This window comes from Henningerozyma blattae, chromosome 2, assembly GCF_000315915.1.
Source record: "Henningerozyma blattae CBS 6284 chromosome 2, complete genome".
NCBI classification, from domain to species: Eukaryota; Fungi; Ascomycota; class Saccharomycetes; order Saccharomycetales; family Saccharomycetaceae; genus Henningerozyma; species Henningerozyma blattae.
In genome coordinates this window covers 679,743-702,481 of record NC_020186.1, presented here as the reverse complement: position 1 = coordinate 702,481, position 22,739 = coordinate 679,743, and the positions used below count along the sequence as shown (strand labels likewise).

General features: G+C 31.3%; 8 protein-coding genes and 2 non-coding genes across 10 annotated transcripts; 6 read left to right on the top strand and 4 right to left on the bottom strand.

The window, feature by feature from the left end:
• Positions 1 to 859: 859 nt before the first annotated feature.
• TBLA0B03020 (uncharacterized protein) lies at positions 860 to 1,999 on the top strand (the record flags this gene model as incomplete). Its single annotated transcript, XM_004178615.1, has 1 exon — positions 860 to 1,999. The coding sequence occupies one exon, from the start codon at positions 860 to 862 to the stop codon at positions 1,997 to 1,999; it is 1,140 nt and encodes a 379-aa protein (XP_004178663.1).
• Positions 2,000 to 2,250: 251 nt separating this feature from the next.
• Positions 2,251 to 3,144, bottom strand: YHI9 (Yhi9p; the record flags this gene model as incomplete). The annotated part of the gene is made up of 1 exon (XM_004178614.1): positions 2,251 to 3,144. The coding sequence occupies one exon, from the start codon at positions 3,142 to 3,144 to the stop codon at positions 2,251 to 2,253; it is 894 nt and encodes a 297-aa protein (XP_004178662.1).
• A 3,401-nt stretch (positions 3,145 to 6,545) lies between these two features.
• On the top strand, positions 6,546 to 6,617 carry TBLA0Btrna11R. Its single transcript has one exon. It is a non-coding gene; the product is annotated as a tRNA-Arg (tRNA).
• Positions 6,618 to 6,635: 18 nt separating this feature from the next.
• On the top strand, positions 6,636 to 6,707 carry TBLA0Btrna7D. The gene has a single exon. It is a non-coding gene; the product is annotated as a tRNA-Asp (tRNA).
• Positions 6,708 to 7,429: 722 nt separating this feature from the next.
• Positions 7,430 to 8,413, top strand: TBLA0B03000 (uncharacterized protein; the record flags this gene model as incomplete). Its single annotated transcript, XM_004178613.1, has 1 exon — positions 7,430 to 8,413. The coding sequence occupies one exon, from the start codon at positions 7,430 to 7,432 to the stop codon at positions 8,411 to 8,413; it is 984 nt and encodes a 327-aa protein (XP_004178661.1).
• Positions 8,414 to 10,457: 2,044 nt separating this feature from the next.
• On the top strand, positions 10,458 to 11,408 carry RIB1 (GTP cyclohydrolase II; the record flags this gene model as incomplete). Its single annotated transcript, XM_004178612.1, has 1 exon — positions 10,458 to 11,408. The coding sequence occupies one exon, from the start codon at positions 10,458 to 10,460 to the stop codon at positions 11,406 to 11,408; it is 951 nt and encodes a 316-aa protein (XP_004178660.1).
• Positions 11,409 to 11,818: 410 nt separating this feature from the next.
• On the top strand, positions 11,819 to 14,158 carry UFO1 (SCF ubiquitin ligase complex subunit UFO1; the record flags this gene model as incomplete). The annotated part of the gene is made up of 1 exon (XM_004178611.1): positions 11,819 to 14,158. The coding sequence occupies one exon, from the start codon at positions 11,819 to 11,821 to the stop codon at positions 14,156 to 14,158; it is 2,340 nt and encodes a 779-aa protein (XP_004178659.1).
• A 600-nt stretch (positions 14,159 to 14,758) lies between these two features.
• TBLA0B02970 (cytochrome b5 reductase family protein) lies at positions 14,759 to 15,700 on the bottom strand (the record flags this gene model as incomplete). The annotated part of the gene is made up of 1 exon (XM_004178610.1): positions 14,759 to 15,700. One exon carries the CDS (start codon positions 15,698 to 15,700, stop codon positions 14,759 to 14,761), a length of 942 nt encoding a protein of 313 aa, XP_004178658.1.
• Positions 15,701 to 16,616: 916 nt separating this feature from the next.
• Positions 16,617 to 18,218, bottom strand: ALO1 (D-arabinono-1,4-lactone oxidase; the record flags this gene model as incomplete). Its single annotated transcript, XM_004178609.1, has 1 exon — positions 16,617 to 18,218. The coding sequence occupies one exon, from the start codon at positions 18,216 to 18,218 to the stop codon at positions 16,617 to 16,619; it is 1,602 nt and encodes a 533-aa protein (XP_004178657.1).
• A 1,121-nt stretch (positions 18,219 to 19,339) lies between these two features.
• TUB1 (alpha-tubulin TUB1) lies at positions 19,340 to 20,680 on the bottom strand (the record flags this gene model as incomplete). The annotated part of the gene is made up of 1 exon (XM_004178608.1): positions 19,340 to 20,680. The coding sequence occupies one exon, from the start codon at positions 20,678 to 20,680 to the stop codon at positions 19,340 to 19,342; it is 1,341 nt and encodes a 446-aa protein (XP_004178656.1).
• Positions 20,681 to 22,739: the final 2,059 nt, after the last annotated feature.

Here is a 22,739-nt window from a genome sequence, read left to right as displayed (position 1 = left end):
GATTTAGTCCCATTGGTTCTATAGAGATCATGTAGACAGAATGAAAGGTAAAAGGTGATGAGAACGAAATTTCTATACCGTTTCTTTGTAAGATGCATATTGTAAGCAATTTGCATGGTAAGCACCAAAAATAGTGGTTGAAAGTTAATAATTATTAGTTTGAACATGAATTGAGCGTATGAAAAATTCTAGATTATGAAAATTATATGTGAAAATATATATACAAATAATAATCATTTGTTCAACGGGTCTACTAAGCATTCCATAAACAGGAAGAATCTTGGATATCTAACTTTCAGATTTTATGCCTTCCAATATTAACAACGTTAGGCATATTTGTATGTAAAAATTCTTTTGACAATACAAAACAATCCTTCCCTAATAACTATTAGCATCAACTATCCTTATTTCCTTTTAGCAATAGAAGTTCTCTCGATAACCTTTTATATATATGATAAGGAATTCTCTATTAAATCTGTAAAAAAAAGGAAAATCATAAGCGAATAAAAAAAGAAAAAAGAAAAATAAGCGACAGAAAAGAATAGATAAGGGAATAATGAGAAATATAAGCGATAATTATAAGGATGAAAAATTTGAAAATACTGAATATGGTACAAGTCGATGAGCTTAGCTTAATTATATCAAGTTCTTGATCTGGCTGTGTTTTCTTTGCTTTTACTAGGTCTATTGAAACGTATATAAGCAAGTTCTCTTTCGACAATATAATGCTCATATTAATTCTTTAATTTAACTTTCTATTCCATGATCCTATCAAGCCAGAAACTTTGAAACAGTTTTGTATAATTAGATCAGCTGACTATTTAAATATTACTAATCATAATATAAACAATTAAAAAAAATGGTTCATTTGGCTACTACATTAATCCATAGTGATGACAAAAACAATCGTGTGACCGATGTTGCTCCACCAATTAATGTTTCTAGTACTTTTCGGTATGATAACAACAATTTAATTCCAGCTAATGAAGTCGATGATTTTTTAGCAAGTATTGAGCAATCTCCAGTTTATTCAAGAGAATCTCATCCAAATAGTTCTCGGGTACAAAGTATTCTTTCTGATTTATTGGGTGGTCATGCAGTTATTTATAATTCAGGTTGTTCTGCCTTCCATGCAGTTATGTGTCATTATAATCCAAAGAGATTTTTTATGGATGGGGGTTATTTTGGTGTCCATGCTATTGCTGATTTAATAACTAGAAATTATGGTTTAGAACAGCATTCTTTGGACGAAATTGAAGAATTTGCTCAACCTGGTGATCTAGTTCATTTGGAATCACCTTTGAATCCATTTGGTACTGCCTCAGATATAAAAGCTCTTGCTGATAGAGTTCATTCTAAAGGTGCTATCTTATCAATTGATTCCACTTTGGCTCCTCCTCCTTTACAAAATGTTTGGAACTTCGGAGCTGACATAGTTTTACATTCTGCTACTAAATATTTTGGTGGGCATTCAGATCTATTAGCTGGTGTTCTAGCTGTTAAAACTAAAGAGCAAGCCAATGAATTGATTGAAGATAGAATCCACTTAGGTACAAATATTGGTAATTTAGAAAGTTATTTGTTATTGAGATCTTTAAGAACTTATGAAATGAGAATTATGAAACAATCTGACAATGCAACAAAGATTGTTAAATATTTACATAATCATAAAGAATCATTGAAAGGTTCATTGAAAGAAATTTTTCATACCTCTTTACAAAACGAATCTTTTATTAATAAGCAATTATCTGGTGGCCATGGTGCTGTATTTTCTATTATTTTAAATAGCATTAATCAATGTAAGAAATTACCACTGCATTTAAAATATTTCCAACATGCTACATCCTTGGGTGGTATTGAATCATTAATCGAATGGAGAGCCATGAGTGATGATAAAATTGATCAATGCCTAATTAGAGTTTCAGTAGGTTGCGAAAATGTTGAAGATTTGATTAAAGATCTCGAAAATGCTTTATTAACTGTTGCAAAACAATCTTAACTAACAATTAATTATATAATAATATAATAATATAGGAATATAATAATATAATATTATAATAATAGATTACGAATAAATATATCTTTTAAAACAAGGTCTTATATACATGATAACATAATAACTCATTTATATCTGTTTTAAATTGTAGGGGACTTTATCTTTTATAAGTTTATTATGCAAGTGTTTATCCTTTGAAATTTCATTACTCTAATAGCTATTCATTACTTTTTTTTAAATTTTGATTGACTCAATTAGATATTAATTGTACCATCGATGATACATAGAGCAGAGCCACCGGAAGAAAAGATAGCAATACCCTTCTCATCAAATGAAATAGAGGAATAAATCTCACCTTTTCTTGAAACACATTGGCCTTGTGTAATATCAACGTTCATTGGGGTTTGGAATTTATATAACCCTTGCAAATAAGCTATTAAAGCAATCGATCCACTACCACATACTGGATCTTCAGGAACATCAATCCCTGGAGCGAATGCCCTCATTTCATAAGATAGTTTTTCTTTGATGTTACTATTGTTTTTTGCACCACCAACAATCACACCTGTATAACCGTATTTTTTTGTTATATTTCTTAATCTCTGGTAATCTGGTTTGAGATCAATACAAGTTTGTGCGTCTTTAACATGGCAAACAATCCATTCAGGGCCTGTATGTAATAACAGAGGTGTGTCAATAAATTGAGTATCTAGGCAACATCTAATTTCTTCAACTATTTGGTCATTGATTGGTTCAAAAGTATTAGAAGAAGACACAAAGGAAATCTTGCCATCATCGACTGTTAAATTAACAATTCCGACGCCACATTCTTGTTTAATAACATTTTTAATTTCATTACCATTAGTGAATTGTAGAAAAGCTTTACACGATCCTAATGTTGGATGACCAGCAAAGGGTAATTCATTAGCTGGAGTGAAAATTTTCAACTTATAGGTACATTCGCGTAAAGTAGGCTTAAAGAGAAAGGTTGTTTCTGAAAGGTTAGTCCATGTAGCAATTGATTGCATTTGCTCATCAGATATTTCAGATTCGTCAATATTTAAACAATTTACAACTGCCACTGGATTGCCTTTAAAGCGAGTATTTGTAAATACATCCATTTGCTTGAAAGGTAATTTTAAAGTCATCTTTTTGATAATTAAATGGTTGTTTTAACTGTTCTAAATATTTGGTTCTGTATTCAGATATGAAATAGTACAAGATATTTTTTTAAATGTAAGCGTATATTACAACTACAAAAATATATACAAGACTTTTTGGGTCAATTTACAATTGTTATCACATTCCTGTTGTCAACTGGAATTTCGAAACTACTAGATGAGTTAGTCATCATGGACCAAATGAGCGTCATGAAGTTTTGTTTAATGATGGACTCTCTATATCTCCTATCGTATTGTTCCAAGTTTGCCCAATGTATTTTAGGCGCAAAATTCTAAAATCTGGGATTAATTCCCCCGTTCCTGTTTAGGAATATCAATTAAATAATTAATGCGAAATAGTTAATCCGAAGAAAAAATGTTAAGCTAATTATGGAAATATTCACGCTTAAATTAAGGGCACTACAAAAAGAAATGCTGGATCAATAAGGAATAATACTAATCACAATCGACAGTTAACAGTAAGAGACTAAGTAGGATTTAAGCCGATTATAATGGTACTGAAATTATTAATTAGGTTATACTTATGTCTAGGATTTGATTACTTTTGAACGGTTAGACTGCAGAGTAGAGAATTGTATTATAATACGCCGTTTGTATAAAAGAATATATATATATATTTGAACCTTAATTTGATAACAAAGATAATTAGTAATATTGGTCTTATTTAATGGAGGAAAGAAGTATCTGATCATTTGAATTACTTTTTTTTTTCATTTTTCACACCCCTATTTTTTGTAAGGAATTATTGTGTGAGGATGTTTCTAATAACAGGCCACTAATAAAGTATGTAAATGTTTTTTCGATGTTTTTTTTGTCCATTTTATTTTTTTTTCTTTTAAATTCTTTCAACGCTTATTTGAAATTTCTTTTTAACACTATACCTTTGTATGTTTATTTTTTTCATTCTATGCCCTTTAAATTTGTTTTTCTTCTTATTGTAATAAAAGACGAATAACTAATGAGTTTTATATTTCTAAAAGTTCTTAGATATTTAAGACTATATAGATCATTATTATCTTTTTTTTAGCAATTGGATTAAAATATATAAAGTAAATGTTAAAAACCAATAAAGAAAAAAAATATAACATAACATAAAAAAAAATAAAATAAAATAAAATAAAACAAGTAAAAAACTAAATTACACATATTTAAGATTAGTAAAATTGATTAATACGGGAACAATATAAATGCCTCCTAATACCACTTCCAAAGATATAACACATGATGGGATCGAAAATGAATCTTCGGAAGGCTTTCAAAGAAAAAAATGTCTTGTTACAAACAAAAGGCTTACCTTACCAAGTTTCGATGACAAGCAAGTAAGATTTGCGACATCAAACAGCTACATGCATTTTGATGTTTATACTGCCCCAGAAAAAATTTGGAGAAAAGTTAATGCATCTAAACTTGTTAGAAAAGACAGGAAAAAAATTTTAAAAATGAAAGGAAAACTATATATAATTATTATATTTCAAATATAAGAAATAAGACAGACCAAGAAAGCGCAATACAAAAATTGATACCCAACCCACTTTATTTTTTTATTGATATTGTAATTAGAGAAAATTTGCCAAAAAATGACATTTTAGAAAATAATACCGAACTTAAACTTTTCCATTTTTTTACCCATCACGGTTTATTTCTCCTTGGGCAATATCTCTTAATGAACTATTTTAATCTCTTTAGTTTTATTGCAAGATGCAAACCATTTTTATTCAACATACTATTATTTTTTGTTGATTCTATCTTTAATGTATCTGGGTTAAATAGCTGTAATAATTTCGACATTTTAGCAGATATTGTTATAATAATAGCATTGTGCAATTTGATAAAACAAAAATGGTTTAAATACTATTTTTTCATTTACTTATTTAAAAAACAAATTCTTATTCAAGACACTATTAATAATTAATCATTTAATATTTATATAATAATTTTAATAATATTCATCATTTAATTCTGAAAAAGTATGTTTGTTTCCAAAACTTTTAGTTGTAATATGTTTAGAGTTAATTAGGAAATATTAATATTATATTCTCTGGAATTTTCTTAATATTGCTAAGCCATCTAATAAAAAGTTGTCGCTTTCTTAAAATTAAGGCTGAACTATTGTAGTTTGTAGTGGTTGCGATGGTGATGTTAATTTTTAAAAATATATTGGATGAAAAGTGTTAGCAATTTATTGAAATCTTTTTTAAGTTTTTAATTAATTACTGAGTTTTTAAATAACAGCTCTAAGGTGGTACCACAAAGAAAAAGGTGTTGACAATCTCTAGTAATCTTTTTCTGGGTATAATAAGAGCAAGAACATATGTTTCAAGATTATTAAATGTAGATATATAGATTTTTTTTAATGCAAAAAAAAACTTATTATCCTGTAAGCAAGTACAATTAAATGATTTGTTCTGAGAACAAATGCCCAAGCCAATAACAAAAAATTATGTAATACTGAGTATATTTCGAAGGAATCTTTGAATGTATCTATCTACGAAATTGGTAGCTCAGAGATCTTTGATACTAAATTATAGTTGATATTGCTACAACAAAGAATTTAAGTAAGACCTCCCCAAATTTTTAAAACCTCAAGATATGGTGGAATCTATTTGATACCGAATCCTTATTTACTGAGATAGAATAGATTTAAATTTATATGACAAAATTAGTACTATTCTCCTTTTTATGCCAGTTTTGATGTCGAAACTTTACAGTATATTTCGTTTTTACAATTTCCCCCCACTAGCTAGATAAGGTATATAGAACTTCAAAAGTATATAAAAACGAGCTCTAGTTATATTCCAAGAAGTGCAGGCTATCTAAAAATGTCACTTAGTGCAAAATGTATTACGCTCAACAATATTGTTATTTTTACTATTGTAAACATTATTGTCTAAATTTTTGTATTTACAAAGGAATTCAAAGAGAACATTTGGCTTAATACTGTCAAACTGTTTTCCTGAGACCTAATTCAATGAAATTGTGATTATTCCCTCTAAAATTTAATGCTCTTTAGATATATAATAGCCATAAATACCCCACTGTCTTGTCTACTTATACTATCTGTAAATGAGTTAGAAACTAACAAGCACAATTTTTAAAGACACCTTAAAGTATTTTCGTTTGTGACATAGTGATACTGTCAGTACACTGTGTCAAGGGTTAGGAGCATACAAGCCCTAACTAAATCAGAGACGTTCGCGTCAACATGTTGCGACACGTAAACTCGCTTGTATATAAAGCGATACCCATGAGGCATCTATATAGAATTACACAAAATAAGATAAGCAAGTTATAATTATAAGAATAATCAGGGTTATAGTCATCTGTAAAATACTAGTCAGATCTCTATGCAATACCATTCAAGAAATAGAGCTCGCGTGGCGTAATGGCAACGCGTCTGACTTCTAATCAGAAGATTGTGGGTTCGACCCCCACCGTGAGTGCTTTACTTCTTTCAATTTTCCCCGATAGTTTAATGGTTAGAATGGGCGCTTGTCGCGTGCCAGATCGGGGTTCAATTCCCCGTCGAGGAGATTTATTTTTTTTGCTGTGTGTAACAATTTTAAGATTTGCTACTCCCAGTAGTATAAAGTTTAGAGATTATGATGGAAGGAGGGTGGAGGTGTCAGCGTCTTACTTGATGGTCAGCTTCTTTTCCTTATAGGAAGGATTCTAAAGAAACTATTTTTAATCATTGGTTCGGTTAGCTGGTTACCTATGTATCTTAATTAACCTTGGTGTCGAGTTTATATTTAGGTTATATCCTCGCAATGGTTTTATAGCTGAATTAGTTCGCTGATGAACTATTAGCTAATTTATGGTTTTAGTCATCCTGGAATCTTAAGTTAGTTCGTATCCAGGATCTGTAGTTAATAAATAGAATGGGTAATATATACATACTGGGGATCAATAAAATGCATCAATAAATTCACTTATCAAAGAGCTTCCTTATCTATCAACTAGATTAGTCACCCTGGATCAAATGCACTATCCCAATATCTTACCTGCTACTTCTGTGGTAATAATGGCCACTAAATCTCTCAATGTAATGAATAACAAAGCTCTACTTATTGACTACCTATCATAAGCATCCCTTGTCAATGCTGTATCTACTCGTGCAAGCAACCTTCAAGCTAAACAAGCCTCTTCTCATGTTAGCGAAATACTTCACCATACATGTTACAGTAAAACTCAAACCCCTGTTCCATCACCTTCTATCACCAATTGCATTGTACAATCAATTCTTGACAATTCCATGACTGACATCAACCCTCCATTCACCTCTTCCGAGCCTGTTACTCCAGCCACCAGCAATTTTGTCCCCACTATCCATCTATCCCATTATACTGGACCAACCCCTCGGTTCAGAAGCTTCAGCAACCTCAAACTCACTGAACATGAAGAAAATGAGCTTGTTGATTCTATCCTTGTGCTTGACTTTACTGTTCCCCTTTCAACTATCCTTGGTCTTAACAAAAGGATCATCACGTTACTAATCTCTCACATCAAACCCATCAAACACGCAACCGAAGGTCCTCACAACAACCCCTCAAATACTGCTACAGACCCCACACCACCATCCGCCATGTCCATTAACATGGTAATGATCAATGCCCTATCAGCATCTCCTGAAAAAGACAATGATCAACTACTTCTCGAAAACACGAGGTCTGCTGGTCCTCTACTCTATGTCCCTATTGAAATCAACAACCAACGAATCTCTAACTGTCTCATCGACGCAGAAAGTAAAGTAAACATTATCTCTACTACCATTTCAGACGTTCTCAAGCTCCCACTTATCCCCACCCAACATACTGGCTGGAGATACAATGGGCTAAATACATTCTTTGACTACAAAACTAACATCCTTTTCAAAATGGACTCAACCACTTTCACTGCAACATTTTACGTTTTTCCCCATCTAGACACGTGCCAAGCCCTTCTATGCTCTGCCTTATTAACCTCTTATGGCATATTCACGCACTCCCGCCTTGAACCTAACCTTGGCATTCAACAATTCAATATCTACTACACTGTGCCATTCACAACAGACCGTCGTCGCTTCTCTATTCCCTTAATCGTTCCTGAAGAAGCTAACTTCCTCGACCCTAACCTCCGTCTTAACTCAACCCTTGAACAACTATCTACTTCCTCTCTCGACACTACAGCAACTGACTTGACTATCCCATGTATACGCTATTACTGTCTCTTCTGCACAACCTACTTCTTTCAGTCCTGAAGAGCGCACTCTCATTATACAATCACATGCGAATAATTTGCATATCATAGCCGCTAGTATTCATGAACTGCTTACTGTACTCGACCGGCCAAATGATCCCTTTCATATACTCTCCATTCCACCTGTATCTGCCCCCTTCATTCCTTGCACACCATGGAATGTGAAGCCATACCTCATCCCCCCTGCGTATAATGCTCCAGCTAAAGTCCTTCTCCGTGAAATGGTAAACGCTGGTAAACTCAAATACACTAATTCACCATACAATAACCCTATATTCTTCCAGAAGAAACCCAACATATCTCTATGATTACTTGAAGACCTTTGCCACCTCAACCAGCACGTTGCCCCTGATGCTACGCTAAAGCTTAACTGCCATGAGTTAGCACTACTATTGTCAAACCACCCATACGTGACTACAATTGATTTAAAGGAAGCTTTTGAACAAATTCCCATTGACGACGACTTTTCTCTAAGCACTGCCTTCTGGTGCCCGCTTGGAAAACTCGCCTATACAACTCTTCCTCAAGGTTATACCCATTATCCTAGTGTTTTTCAACGCATCCTCCTCCGCACACTTAATGAGTTTACTGAACATATCATCGTTTACATGGATGACATTGCCATTATCTCTAATGACAACCTCAATTTACACCTTTCTTTACTACTTCGCATCTTTAAATTCCTCCACAACGTTGGATTTCAAATCAATGCCTCTAAGTTACATGTTGCTATGCGCGACACCACCTTCCTTGGTTACAGGTTACCAGATGGTTTCGGATTCCCTACAAATTAAGCACCATATCTTTCTTTCCAAAACCTAAATCCATGAAAGACATCTGCTCTTTGCTCGGAATTCTCAACTTCTATCGCGAATCCATCCCTTACCACAGTGTCACCAGTGGCTCACTTTACACTCTCCTCACCAAAACAAAATCTATTTTCTGACTGGACACCTGAACATGTACGGCCGCATTTTACCAACTAAAATCTCTTATCCTCGCTGCAAACCCTCCCACAGAACTAAATGAGTTGTCTCAATATCCAAAGAAGCAAAGCCCCTAAGCCTTAGCGACTGTTGAGAAAGTGCGTCAAAACACTTTATTTCCAATACAAAGAGTATAGTGGCCCTCGCAATCAACAAGTGTTCCCAAATGCCAAACCTAATTATATAACCGTATAAAAGCAGCATGGAGTATCTGTTTCAACATGAAAGCTTCTCTTTGAAAGACCACCAAAACCCAGACGTGTATCTAAGCTTTAAGCTCATTGTCTAATTGATACACATCTCTAACCTTTTAAGGCACCACCCCACCTCCTCACCCTCTTGGTTCTAACTGACTAACTTTTACAGATTTATACATATACAGATTTATACATATGCAGATTTATACATATACAGATTTATACATATGCAGATTTATACATATGCAGATTTATACATATACAGATTTATACATATACAGATTTATTTACATATACAGATATATCAGAAAAGCTCAGCCGTTCGATACCGGCACACGTGACCAGTGGCTTTGTGATTACTAATGTTAGTGATTTCACTAATTCCGTTTTCTTGCCGGTCACGGAACTGTTTCTTTTTGAGGCCGATGCTCCGTTTCTTCTTGGTCCATGAATTCAAATTAAGTCCTTTCTTCTTTACGGCGTGATACTTTCGCACCTAGAGTTGACTAAGCAAACTTTGGAAAAGTGTGTAATAATTACAATGACATAGTGAAATTTTATCATTACAAACAGTAAAACAAGTAATGTTAAACCAAAGCAGAAGTGTGATTTCGTGCGATCCATTTGCTTATTCCTATTCTTATTCTTATTGTAATTATTAGAAAAAAACTATATAAACATCACTCTCCATAAGAGGGACTATTTGTAAATACTTTAATTATTTTTTTTTATCTATTTTGTTTGAATAACTTTTTTTATTCTTTTCTTCTATTAATCATAACAAAGTATTATACATTTATACATACATTTCATTTCACCTTTTTTTCACTTCCACCCTCCCCTCCCCCCTACCAATACAAACATGACTAACCAATTACCTGTAGTGCAATGTGTGGCTAGAGCTCGTATCCCAACTACCAAGAACGGCCCAGATATTTTCTTACATTTATATGCCAACGACAGAGATAACAAGGAACATCTTGCTATTGTCTTTGGTGAAGATATCAGGTCGAGATCGCTTTTCAAACAACGTCCCAACGATAACCAACAATCTAGAATGATTAGAGGTGCTTATGTTGGTAAGTTGTATCCAGGTCGTACCGAGGCTGATTATGATGATAGATTGAATATGAAGTTGGAGTTTGACCCGGTGACCGGTGACTTACTGGTGGATCACGACCATAAGACCGTTTGGGATCCTGAAAATAATACTTTGGTTAGAATCCATTCGGAATGTTATACTGGTGAAAACGCCTGGTCTGCTCGTTGTGATTGTGGTGAACAATTCGATAGAGCCGGTGAATTGATCTCTTCTGAATTCGACTCCCAATTCCCCAAAGTCAAAGGTGGTAACGGTCATGGTGTGATTGTTTACCTAAGACAAGAGGGTCGTGGGATCGGTCTAGGTGAGAAGTTGAAGGCTTATAATTTACAAGATTTAGGTGCTGACACTGTCCAGGCCAATCTTTTATTGAAACATCCAGCCGACGGTAGAGATTTCTCTATTGGGAAATCCATACTGATTGATTTGGGGATCCAAAACATCAGATTGTTGACCAATAACCCAGACAAGATCTCTACGGTGACTTACCCACCTTATTTGAATTGTATAGAAAGAGTTCCAATGATTCCAATCAATTGGACTGATGAATCCAAGGGGATCCATTCTAAAGAAATCGATGGGTATCTAAGGACAAAGGTGGAAAGAATGGGTCATTTGCTATCGCAACCTTTAAAACTACATTCAGAAACTTCTACACTACATGCTCATGCTCATGCTCATGACCAAACAACTTTGCCTTTAGTCCAATAATGATATCCCTCTACGCTTTCTAAGAAAACAAGGAAAAAGAAACACCCTCTCCCCTCACATTGCATTCTCTTCACATTCTATAACAAACTTTATAAAGATAAATAATTCATAATAATAATAATAATAATAATGTACGACGCTTCGTATGAGTATTGTTTAAAATTATATATGTATATATTTATTTGTATATTAATAATAATATTATTATTAAAATAAGTAGTTTCTCTTTTCTTTTTTTTTTCTTCACAATCTTTCGGCCGAGATTGAGTTTTATTAAGATTATAATCTTAAATAGACTATCAGAAAAAAATATATGCGATGACCTTCTTGAGTCATGTATAAACAGGAACCAATCATTAGTACCTCTCCATTATAAGCTTCATTCCGTAATGGCTGATGAGACTCTAAAAATGGCTGATCATACTGATACTTCAACGACCCAAGATAGTTTAGGTAATACTATTATCCCCCCGACAGGTGAATCAAATCATAATATTAAAAAAACTATCAAAGCCCCCTCGATAAGATTAGATTTATTACCGCCTGAAATTTTATTTAATATTTTCAGTTATTTAGACACTAGAGATTTGGATAATCTATCAGTTCTATCAAGCAAATTCCATGATTTGATTAGTGATGAAGAATTATGGAAGAATTTATTTAAAACTAAATATGATACCCTATATTTCCCATCCTATTCCTTTTCAGACAAATTTAGTAACGAATATATCAAGAGAAATAATGCTATAAGATCGTGGAAACATAATAGAACCATCAAGACAAAGTATATCATATCTCCAAATGCATATAATCAAAATCAAATTCAATTTGAAAAAATCATATTTAATTACCCCAAATGTATTGTTTATAATGATGGTATTATTACCATTATTCAATTATCCAATAATTTAGACAAGAGGAAAAAACCAAGAATCACTTATATTCCTTGTACTACACCTCAAGGATGTTCCAAGATTAGTTTTAATTCCAATTCTGCCATTTTTGGCAGATTCGATGGTCGTATCTTTGGTAAACTATTAAATAATAAATCTTATTTACAACCAGTTATGGAATTTAATGATAGACATTCCACAGATGTAACTGCGTTGGCAAATTCTTTAGAGAGTATAGAAAATACAACAAATACAAATTGGTCCATTAGTGGTTCTAAAAATGGTGAAATCATTTGGTGGAATGATACAAAACTTCATAAACGTTTAAAATTATCAAATTTTAGTATTTTGAAAATAGAATTTTGGAAAACTTATACAATAATATTGGATGAAAAATTTATTTATTTAATTGAAAATATGAATATAATAAATTCTTTACCTTTATCCTCTATTTTCTTGAATGATGAACTGGATGAGCAATCACATAGTGAAGAGACATTATTTGATTTACAAAAATTAACCTTCTTTAAGATGGATTTTGGTTCTATGTCATTAATTATGGCAGATATCAATAATATTTATATAATTTCCATGGATTTAACAAATAATTTTGGTTATAAACGTGTTATTAAGATTGATTCTCCAATTTATGAAATTAAAATCGATAATAATATTTGTAATCGTAAACAAAATTTGGATTATGTGGGCAATGATGATTGTCCAATGGCAGTACTTACCATGGATAATGAATTATTTATATATAATATTCGTTCACCTACAAGAACTCAGATTAAACCACAAGTATCATTGAAATTTAATAAAGATGTGGAGAGTATATTAACATGTCAAATTTCTAATTTAATACTTATCGTGGCATTTGCCGGATATTTAAATGTTTATGATATTTTAACAGGTGAATTAATTAAAGTGATCCAAAAGACTGATAAAGTACCTCAATTTTTATCAATTTCACAAGATAAATTAATAATAGCTTCTAATAATATCATTCATCACTTACAATTCATTTCAAATAATACTACCATAAATAAAAAGCACTCTAATTCCACTTATCGTGGTAGAAATAATCATAATAAATGGATCGAAACGATGAATTCGGAATTAGAATTATTTGATGAAAATGAAAGACTTGTTAGAGAAAGATTTGAAAATGAACAACCGCTTTTGGAACAATATAATGGTAGTAGTAGTTCTTTGAATATTAATAATGTTAGAATACCCAATGGGATCGACGATTTTGATGAGGATGATTATCAATTAAGAATAGCTTTGATGGAATCACAAACTTTAAGTACACCTGATAATACTACCAATAATGCTATTCCAAATGCTAATAATAATGCAGATGTTGATGAGGAGGAACTTGCCAGAGCCATTAATGAATCCCTAAGACTACAAAGTGGAATCAGTAATGCAAGAGAACCATTGGCGCTTACACCTTCTAGCATAGATGATAATGAACAATTACAAAGAGCCATTGAAGAATCTAGACAATTTCAAGAATCTTTGTCATTTCCAAATCATGACGTTATTCAAGCCAGAGATTTGCTTTCTGATGACCCTGAAGATGATGATGATGATGATGAATTACGCCAAGCTATAGAGGAATCTCGAAGAATAAATAGTGATACTACACCTAGTGTGTCGTTACCACCAAATGGTACCAATTCTTTGACAACATTAAATACCACAGCCACGAATTTCGGCTCTACTGATGTTCGAATTAACGGAAGTGATGGAGTATCTCGCTTGAATGACATTCCAAGTACACCTGCTGAAATGAGTGCTGATGAAGCTCTACAACTAGCAATTGCATTATCATTGAGTGAAATGAATTAAATATGGTAAAGACACAGAGTTATTTTGTTTATGCACTTATTTTACTTTTTTTTTTTTTTTTAAAAAAAAGTTAAATAAATATATATCTATATATATGTGACTATTTTATTATATATCCTGTTACTCTCATTCTTTTACTTTTTCTTAGGGTATTAAAACGATCTGGTCTAGATATCTTTATAGCCGCTGTTACTTAGTAGTTTTTCAGCTGTTACTAGTCCCACATCAATTATTATGGCCAATTTATCCCGGCATTAATCCGTATTTTGTCTCAATTTTTTACCCAATCAGCATTTGCGTCATGAATAACGAAAAATGATGCCGTCGGAAATAATACATATATTTCCGAAGCCATTATGTAACATAATAAATATATAATATAATATTACATAATATTTATATATGTAAAATATTTGTATATTTCATCCTTATTTAGATGGTATCTATAATAAATAATAATATACATGAAAGAGAATTAATTACAAAGTATATAAAAACAGAAAAGAGGGGTATAGTAGGCATAGATATAAGTTATTACTTTGAGAAGGTTAAAAGAATGATTTTGTATCAAGAATAAGTGTAATTGATACTATGATTCGATTAGAAAACAAATACTTGATCATCAGGATGAGAAGGTTGAGATCTAACCTTCCAGCCTAACTCAGAAGCAAAGTTCAATGCCATATCATTCATACCCTTTGGACCACACATAAACAATCTGTTATCATCATCAGCTGCTGGTAAATGCTTTTCCATTAGTTCCTTAGTGATGTAACCTGTGTAGCCTGGCCAATCTTGATGTGGTTTATGCAAGACATAAGCAATTTGAAAGTTTGGATATTTGTCACTCATTTCATTTAACTCTTCTCTTAATAAAATGTCGTTTTCAGTTTCATTTAAATAAATGACTTTGATTTTTGTAAAATCTTCAGGAACAGTAACAATTTCATTAACCAATTGTAACAATGGAGTAATACCTGAACCACCGGCGATGAATCCAATTTCTTTTGAAGAATTTGGAACATAATTTAATTTACCAACTGGACCTTGGAATTCTACTGTTTGACCGGGAACCAAACCAGCAAAATATTTAGAAACAGTACCATCTGGATATGATTTGACAATGATATCAAAGAAGCCACGTTCGTGTCTTGGACTGATTGGGGTATACGTTCTGACGTATTCTTTGCCTTCGATCTTAACCCTAACGGCAAGATGTTGACCTGGTGCAAAATCTAAAAAGTCGACATTAGATTTCATTCTGAAACGATAGATTGCAGAATTCTTGGAAATTAAAGTTTGCTCCATTAATTCCAATTCATGCCAGCCATTAACTGTAATTGACTTTAATCTTGTTAATGCTGAGACGATTCTGACCAAAACAATACCAAAAAATACTGGCAAACAGTACAAAATTCTATATTCTTGAGACATATAAGTAGTTATAGTAATACCCACTAAAAATAAGGCAGTTGGGATATAGAACCCATGTAATGGCTCATCTAGAATATTATGTGGTTTTTCCGCTTTACGGTGAGGCATGATGAACTGTTTATTGAACGTAATATTATTCTTTTTCTATTCCCAATTATCTATCAATGATTAAATTAATAATAATATTAATAATAACAGTATAGATGCAAATTGTATAATATATTTTCTACTAGTGGTTTTATAATCCATTTACCATTTTTTTAAACATTTTATTTCTTACCCAGTATATTGATGGCGAATTTTCCACCTGACAAATCAATAATAATATTATTATCATCAATAATCTTACGCAATGAAATTTCAAAATTTCGAAAATTTCCAGGAGTTTCAATTTACCGATTATTCGCGGATAAACTTCCCAAATCGAGCAATTAGACAAGGGAAAAATTAATACCCTATATTAACTTTGTTTGTATATTTTTTTTCAATTAAAAGAAGAATTATAACAAATGTCATGATAATTTAGAGATTAATACACGCTTAATGGTATTGTTTCTTTTTAAATTTTAAATCAGAACTTGGCATAGCATTGATAATAATATCATTATTATTATTATTATTATTATTATTATTATTATTATTAAAGTTTTTATAAAATATAGAGTAGAATATTAACTTAAAGTAGTAAATACTTCTTAATTGATCCAGAGGATGAAACATTACATGCGTTAATGTGCAATATCAATGATTTAAAATAATAAATAAAAGAGCAATAAGTATTTGCAATATTATTCTTGTTCAATTGTAATCATCCAAGTGTAAGACATTTTTTTTTGTTTGCTTTACAATATGAGAAGTTTTCAATTAGATGTTTATTTACAGTAATTAAATTGTCATGAAAATATTGGATTGTGGTCATAAAAAAGTATAAGTAGAAAAAAAAAAATAGTTAGAAAAAAAAATAAAAAGAAGAGAGTATGTTTTTTTAAAAAAATCAAGAAAATAGTTCTGAGAAAAAAAAAAATTATGCTAATTCGTCAGTATCAATTATACCATTGGAAATAGCCCATTCTTTATTGGCCACAAATATATTATTAGGATCTTGATCTCTTCTGATTTCTTTGAATTTTTGTAAATCTTTACCATACCACTTTCTAATTTTCTTAGCCATGCCTCTCATGTCGAAATCGTCGTATTCGGACTCTTGTCTGTATGGTTCTTCTACAAACGTTGTTGATCCCAAGAAATTTTTGGCCCAATGAGGTTTACCACCAGCTGCTGCCATTGTTTCTTCAAATAAGGTAAACCAATTTCTAATAGGTGGGTTTGTTCCAAAAGGTCTATAGATGGTGATATTAATGTATAGTGTTAGTTGGTTGTTTGTGACACTATCTAATGGAGAATATTTACAATTCAATGGAGTATTATCCAAATATGGACGTAGAATGTTACCATAGACAGGACCTGGAGAAGTTGCAGTTCTTCTGGAAGTATCTGGTTGAGTATCGGGTAATGTTGTGTTGGAACAACGTACTTCAATTGGAACATGAACGAAAAATTCTTTATTATTTGCAGCTTGTAAAATATAATGATTTAATGAACGTAAGATTTCAGGACCATCATTTAATGGACATGCCCATTCATCAACAAATTGAGAAAATAAACAATCCATATTAAACCCATCAATGGAAGTGGTGATATGTTGATTTTTATTAAATTTGTTAGTTTTCTCTAAATGGCCATATTGTCTATTAAATACAAATCTTTCAATAAATGGAGTCAAAGAAGGATATATTTTAACAGATACCCACAATAATGATTCATAGAAAAATCTCCCCAATTTTGTACCCCACCATGATGAAGGTTGACCAGTAGCGTCTTCTAAAGTCTTTTCACCTCTCCAAAGAATACATTTTTTAGTATATGGATACCACCAAATTCTAATAAATTCAGAAGATGTCCAAATATTATCCCATTTTTCAATTAAATTATCTAACGATATTATCTCCTCAGTAGATTTAATATTAAATTTTGGTACAAGTCTAATAGTGGCTCTAACGATAATACCGATTTTACCTAAAGAACATAATGCAGCTCTGAAAATATCAGTATTATTTTCAGAATCTAAAAATACAACTTCACCTTTACCATTTACAATGGTTAAATTAACATATTGTGATGAAATAAGTCCATGATATGGAGATGATCCATGAGTACCAGTAGAAATAATGCCTGCTATGGTTTGAGCAGAAATTGAACCTAAATTTTGAATATCATACCCTGTTCTCTTTAAATGTTTTGATAACTCTTCAATTGTCACACCTGCATCAACTTCAACATCTGCATAATTTTCATTTAAATTAGGTTTCAAGTCGTGAATTTTATTTAAATTATCCAAATTGATAATCCATTCATTGGTCATACAAATATTACTTGGAGAATGGCCAGATCCGATAGTAACGATACTTTTTTTCTCTTTCCTGGCAGAATTGACAATGGATATAATTTCTTCAATAGAATTTGGCTGGAAATATAATTGTGGTGTTATAGAATATATTTTTGCCCAATTTTGAAAAAGAAAATCTCTTTTCGGTAGAGTCGCTAAAGAAGATAAATCTCTCTGCATGCTTGTCTATTACTAATATTTATAAAGATTTCTTGGCTATTATTTAGCTGTGATGTAAATTTTTTTTAGTTTATTTAATTTTTTTTTTGGAGTGAAAGAGGGGGCGTGTGAGTTCACTTTATCTTTCAATTTGATTGCTGAAATGAATGTCCTTTAGTTGTTTATTTTCTCAAATCTGCTAATGGTTCTTAAAAAAAATAATAATAATAATTGAATTGTTAAAACGTTTCAAATAATAGGAAAGTTCTTAGCCACAAGAATTAAGAGATGTCGTCGTTAAAAAAAAATATTTGTGTCGTTGCGATTGATTAATTTACCCCTTCTAATGAATGTAGTGAATAATTTTTTTTTTTTTCTTTCAGTTTGGATCCCAAGTTCGTTTCTGGAAGATTTAGATATCGCTAAGGGTTCGTTGCCTTTAAATGTAATTTAAGTTCACGAGGATATTATCTCGGAGAAAAGAGTCATGTGTTCGAAAATTTTCAGGGTCATTAATTAAACAAAATCAAAGAAAGATAAAAAAAAATTCTTAAATTCATCGATTCAATTGCGTATTTTCCTGTAATAAATATATAACTTATCCAATTTAATGATACATCTTTCCTATTTGATTTATCATTTACTAATATGTCTATTTAGTTATGGAAATAATTTACTTAAAAAAGTGAGTGGGAATAAAGAAAGGGTATAAAAATTATACATAAAGATATATATATATATATATAGATACTAATACGGTATAAAATATAGGAAATATAAAAAGAGAAGGATAAAAAAAAAAGATCAAATATTAGTAGGAATTGTGATACTAATTTAAAGAGAAATGAATACATTAGTTCTCATTCTTTTTTCCGTAGAAGCAGTCGGTAATTTTTATGATTTGGCAGGAAGGATATAATTAATAAACAGATATGAATTAATTACTTGTTCTCTTAATTTTTCTTTTTTTTTTTTATATTATTATTATTATTTTAAATGATGGAAATGATATTAATATTATTAAGTATTATAGGGAAATGCTTTGATATTATCTATCATTATTATTATTTTTTTTCTTTTTTTTTTATTTATTTATTTTCTTGGATGACTACTTGTGGAGGTAATTTCGAATTTGATTTAACTTAAAATTCTTCATCTTGGTAAGAATCAGCACCTACTTCCAAATAATCTCTTTCCAAATTAGATAAATCTTCTCTAGCTTCAGTGAATTCACCTTCTTCCATACCTTCACCAACATACCAATGAACGAAAGCCCTCTTTGAATACATCAAGTCGAACTTTCTATCGATTCTCTTCCAAGCATCAGCAATAGCTGTAGTGTTTGATAGCATACAAACAGCTCTATCAACTTTAGCTAATTGAGAATCTGGAGTAGCATGTGGAGGTTCAAAACAAATACCAATTTTGAAACCAGTTGGACACCAATCCACCATTTGAACAGTTTTTTTATTTTTAACTTGTGAAACAGCATTTTGAACATCTCTTGTAACAACATCACCTCTATATAAAAGACAGTTAGCCATATATTTCCCGGTCTTAGGATCACATTTAACCATTTGATTTGATGGTTCAAAACAAGCATTGGTAATTTCAGACACAGAATTAGTTTCGTGGAATGCTTTGTTTTTAGATAAGATTGGAGCATAAGATACCAATGGGAAATGTATTCTTGGATATGGGACTAAATTGGTTTGAAATTCATTTAAATCAACATTCAATGAACCATCGAATCTTAAAGAAGCTGTAACTGAGGAAACGACTTGAGCAATTAAATTATTTAAATTGGAGAAACTTGGTCTTGAAATGTCTAGATTTTTTTTACACATATCATAAATTGCTTCATTATCAACCATAAATGTACAATCGGCATGTTCTAAAGTAGTATGAGTAGTCAAAACAGTGTTATAAGGTTCCACTACAGAAGTAGAAACTTGAGGAGCTGGGTATACAGCAAATTCTAATTTAGCCTTCTTAGTGTAATCCATAGATAACTGTTCCAATAATAAAGAACCTAAACCTGAACCAGTACCACCACCTAAGGAATGAGTAAAAATAAAACCTTGTAAACCATCACATTGATCGGCAATTTTTCTAATTCTATCCAAGATATCATCTAATAATTCTCTACCAACAGTATAATGACCTCTTGCATAATTGTTGGCAGCATCTTCTTTACCACTGATCAATTGTTCTGGGTGGAAAAGATCCTTGTATTTACCGGTACGAACTTCATCAATGACATTTGGTTCTAAATCAACGTAAACGGTACGTGGGACATATTTACCATTACCAGTTTCTTGGAAGAAAGTAGAAAACCCTTCTTCACCACCTTTTGGTCTGGTTAATCCCTCTTGTAAATAACCATCTGGTCTAATACCATGTTCTAAAGAATATAATTCCCAACAGGCGTTACCGATTTGACAACCAGCTTGACCGACATTAATACTGATAACTTCTCTCATGGTTTGCTTTGATTTGATTTGGTTTGATGTAAAAAAATTTTTTTTGTAGCTAATTTGTTTGAAAGGGGGTTCTTTATTTTAATAAAGTTTGACCTTGATCTGTAATTTCAAAAATGAAAAATGTAAAGTGATGATCTATCTGTATAGTAATGTTAACAACAATAGAACAAAACTTTTTCCTTTTCTTTTAATTAAAGTTATTGGAAAGTTATATCAAACAGAAAAAAAATGATTAGTAATGGATTGATTTTAAAACTTAAATTTAAAAGTGTATTATCCAACGATAACCTTGTAATGTATATATCAACTATGTAAATTGAAATGAGGGATTGATTAAGAGAAGATAAAGGTAAGTTTCGTGTTTCTCCACAAGCTAATAGAGGATGATGAATGTATGTATGTATGTATGTATGTATGTATGTATGTATGTATGTATGTATGTATGTATGTATGTATGTATGTATGGATGGATGAAGGAATGAATGTATAAAGTTGTTAGGTTAAGAGATGGTGAAGTTGTTATTATTTGATGGAAGAATCAAAATGTAATTTTTCGAGATTTCTATGTAATTGAGATTCGCCGTTTCTGTGTTTGGTGTTTTGTTTTGTTTGTTTTGCTTTCAGCCATTTTGGTTCACGCGTTTTCCTAAAACAATTATGCGCGTCGCAAAACGATGCATGACGGGAAATAATAAATGTGAGATGTCATATAATGTTATGCAAGAGGAATAGAATTATATTTTATTATATTTATATAGTTTTGAGTTTGTAATAAGAGGATATTTAAGGTTGGTTATACAAGGTTAAATGTAGCATGTATGGATGTGATGCTTTCATTTTCTGTTGTTGTTATTTTTTGAAGTTGTATTTTATTTCTATGTTCAAATATTAAAGACAGATAAAAAAGATGAGTTGAAAATTTAACCTCATATATATATATTGTGCTACGAGATGAAGATTATGATAAAAATATTTAAAGGACATTATCGAAACCTATTTAGTTGTTACCGTACAATTAGTTATATTGGATATTGATAATGGAAAGAACCGTATTTTTAATCGGTGATGCTTTTGTAATATTGCGTTTCAAATGTTGTCTTGAAGGTAATTCGTGCCTATTCCTTACACATCCAAATCAAGTATATAGATAGGGTTTGTAATTCCCATGGTATATGATAAAAAAATGTCCTCTCAAATATAGTTATTATACTACTGAATTAAACTACTAATTTAGGAAGTGATGCGGACAAGCCTTATTCGCACAGGCAACGATAAAAAAAATGTGGGGCTCAAGATAAATTATATCTTTTAGACGGAATTAGCTGGTGTTAAGTTATTCTTAACGTTCTATATATATATAAGATTTGGAAGTGTATTCCGATACAACAGTAAGGTGTTGGAAGTTAGCCTAAACAAAGTATATGGGATGTTGTAATAGCATGTGTCATTTTCATTGCATATATATGTTTCCTACAGATTTGTTACAATATTATATATACCAAACAAAAGTAAACCTAGAGAAAGAAAAAAGTACATTCAAACAATCACCATTAATAGATGATGGATAATTTGACGGGCCCTGTGTTTACTTCAAGTTAACTTGTAAATTTAAAAAAAAAAAAAAAAAAAAAAGGGACTCGTCAAATTAAAGATCGAGTGGTGAAAATATCGTGGCATCAGCTCTACGTTATAATTGTTGTAGTTACTTTATTTCAATTCTATAATCCTTACATTTATCACCTAAAAAGATATATGTCTGTTCTAGATTACCGTAGTAAAAGATCCCCTGCCTCTACTGCCCTTCTAAAAACTTGAATCATCGTTTCACATGCTGGGCTAGTAACTAACAGCTGTTGTTATTTTTTTGTTTTTCTGCAAGATAAAGTAATTTCAAACATTTCAAGACAAAGTGTACCCTATTATTTCCTTACACCTCTTTATTTACAATCGATTAATAAAAATAAATAAAAAAGAACGGTGATTTTAACTTTAAGAACGGCGATTTTGACTTTAAGAACGGCGATTTTGACTTTAAGAACGGTGATTTTGACTTGAAGAA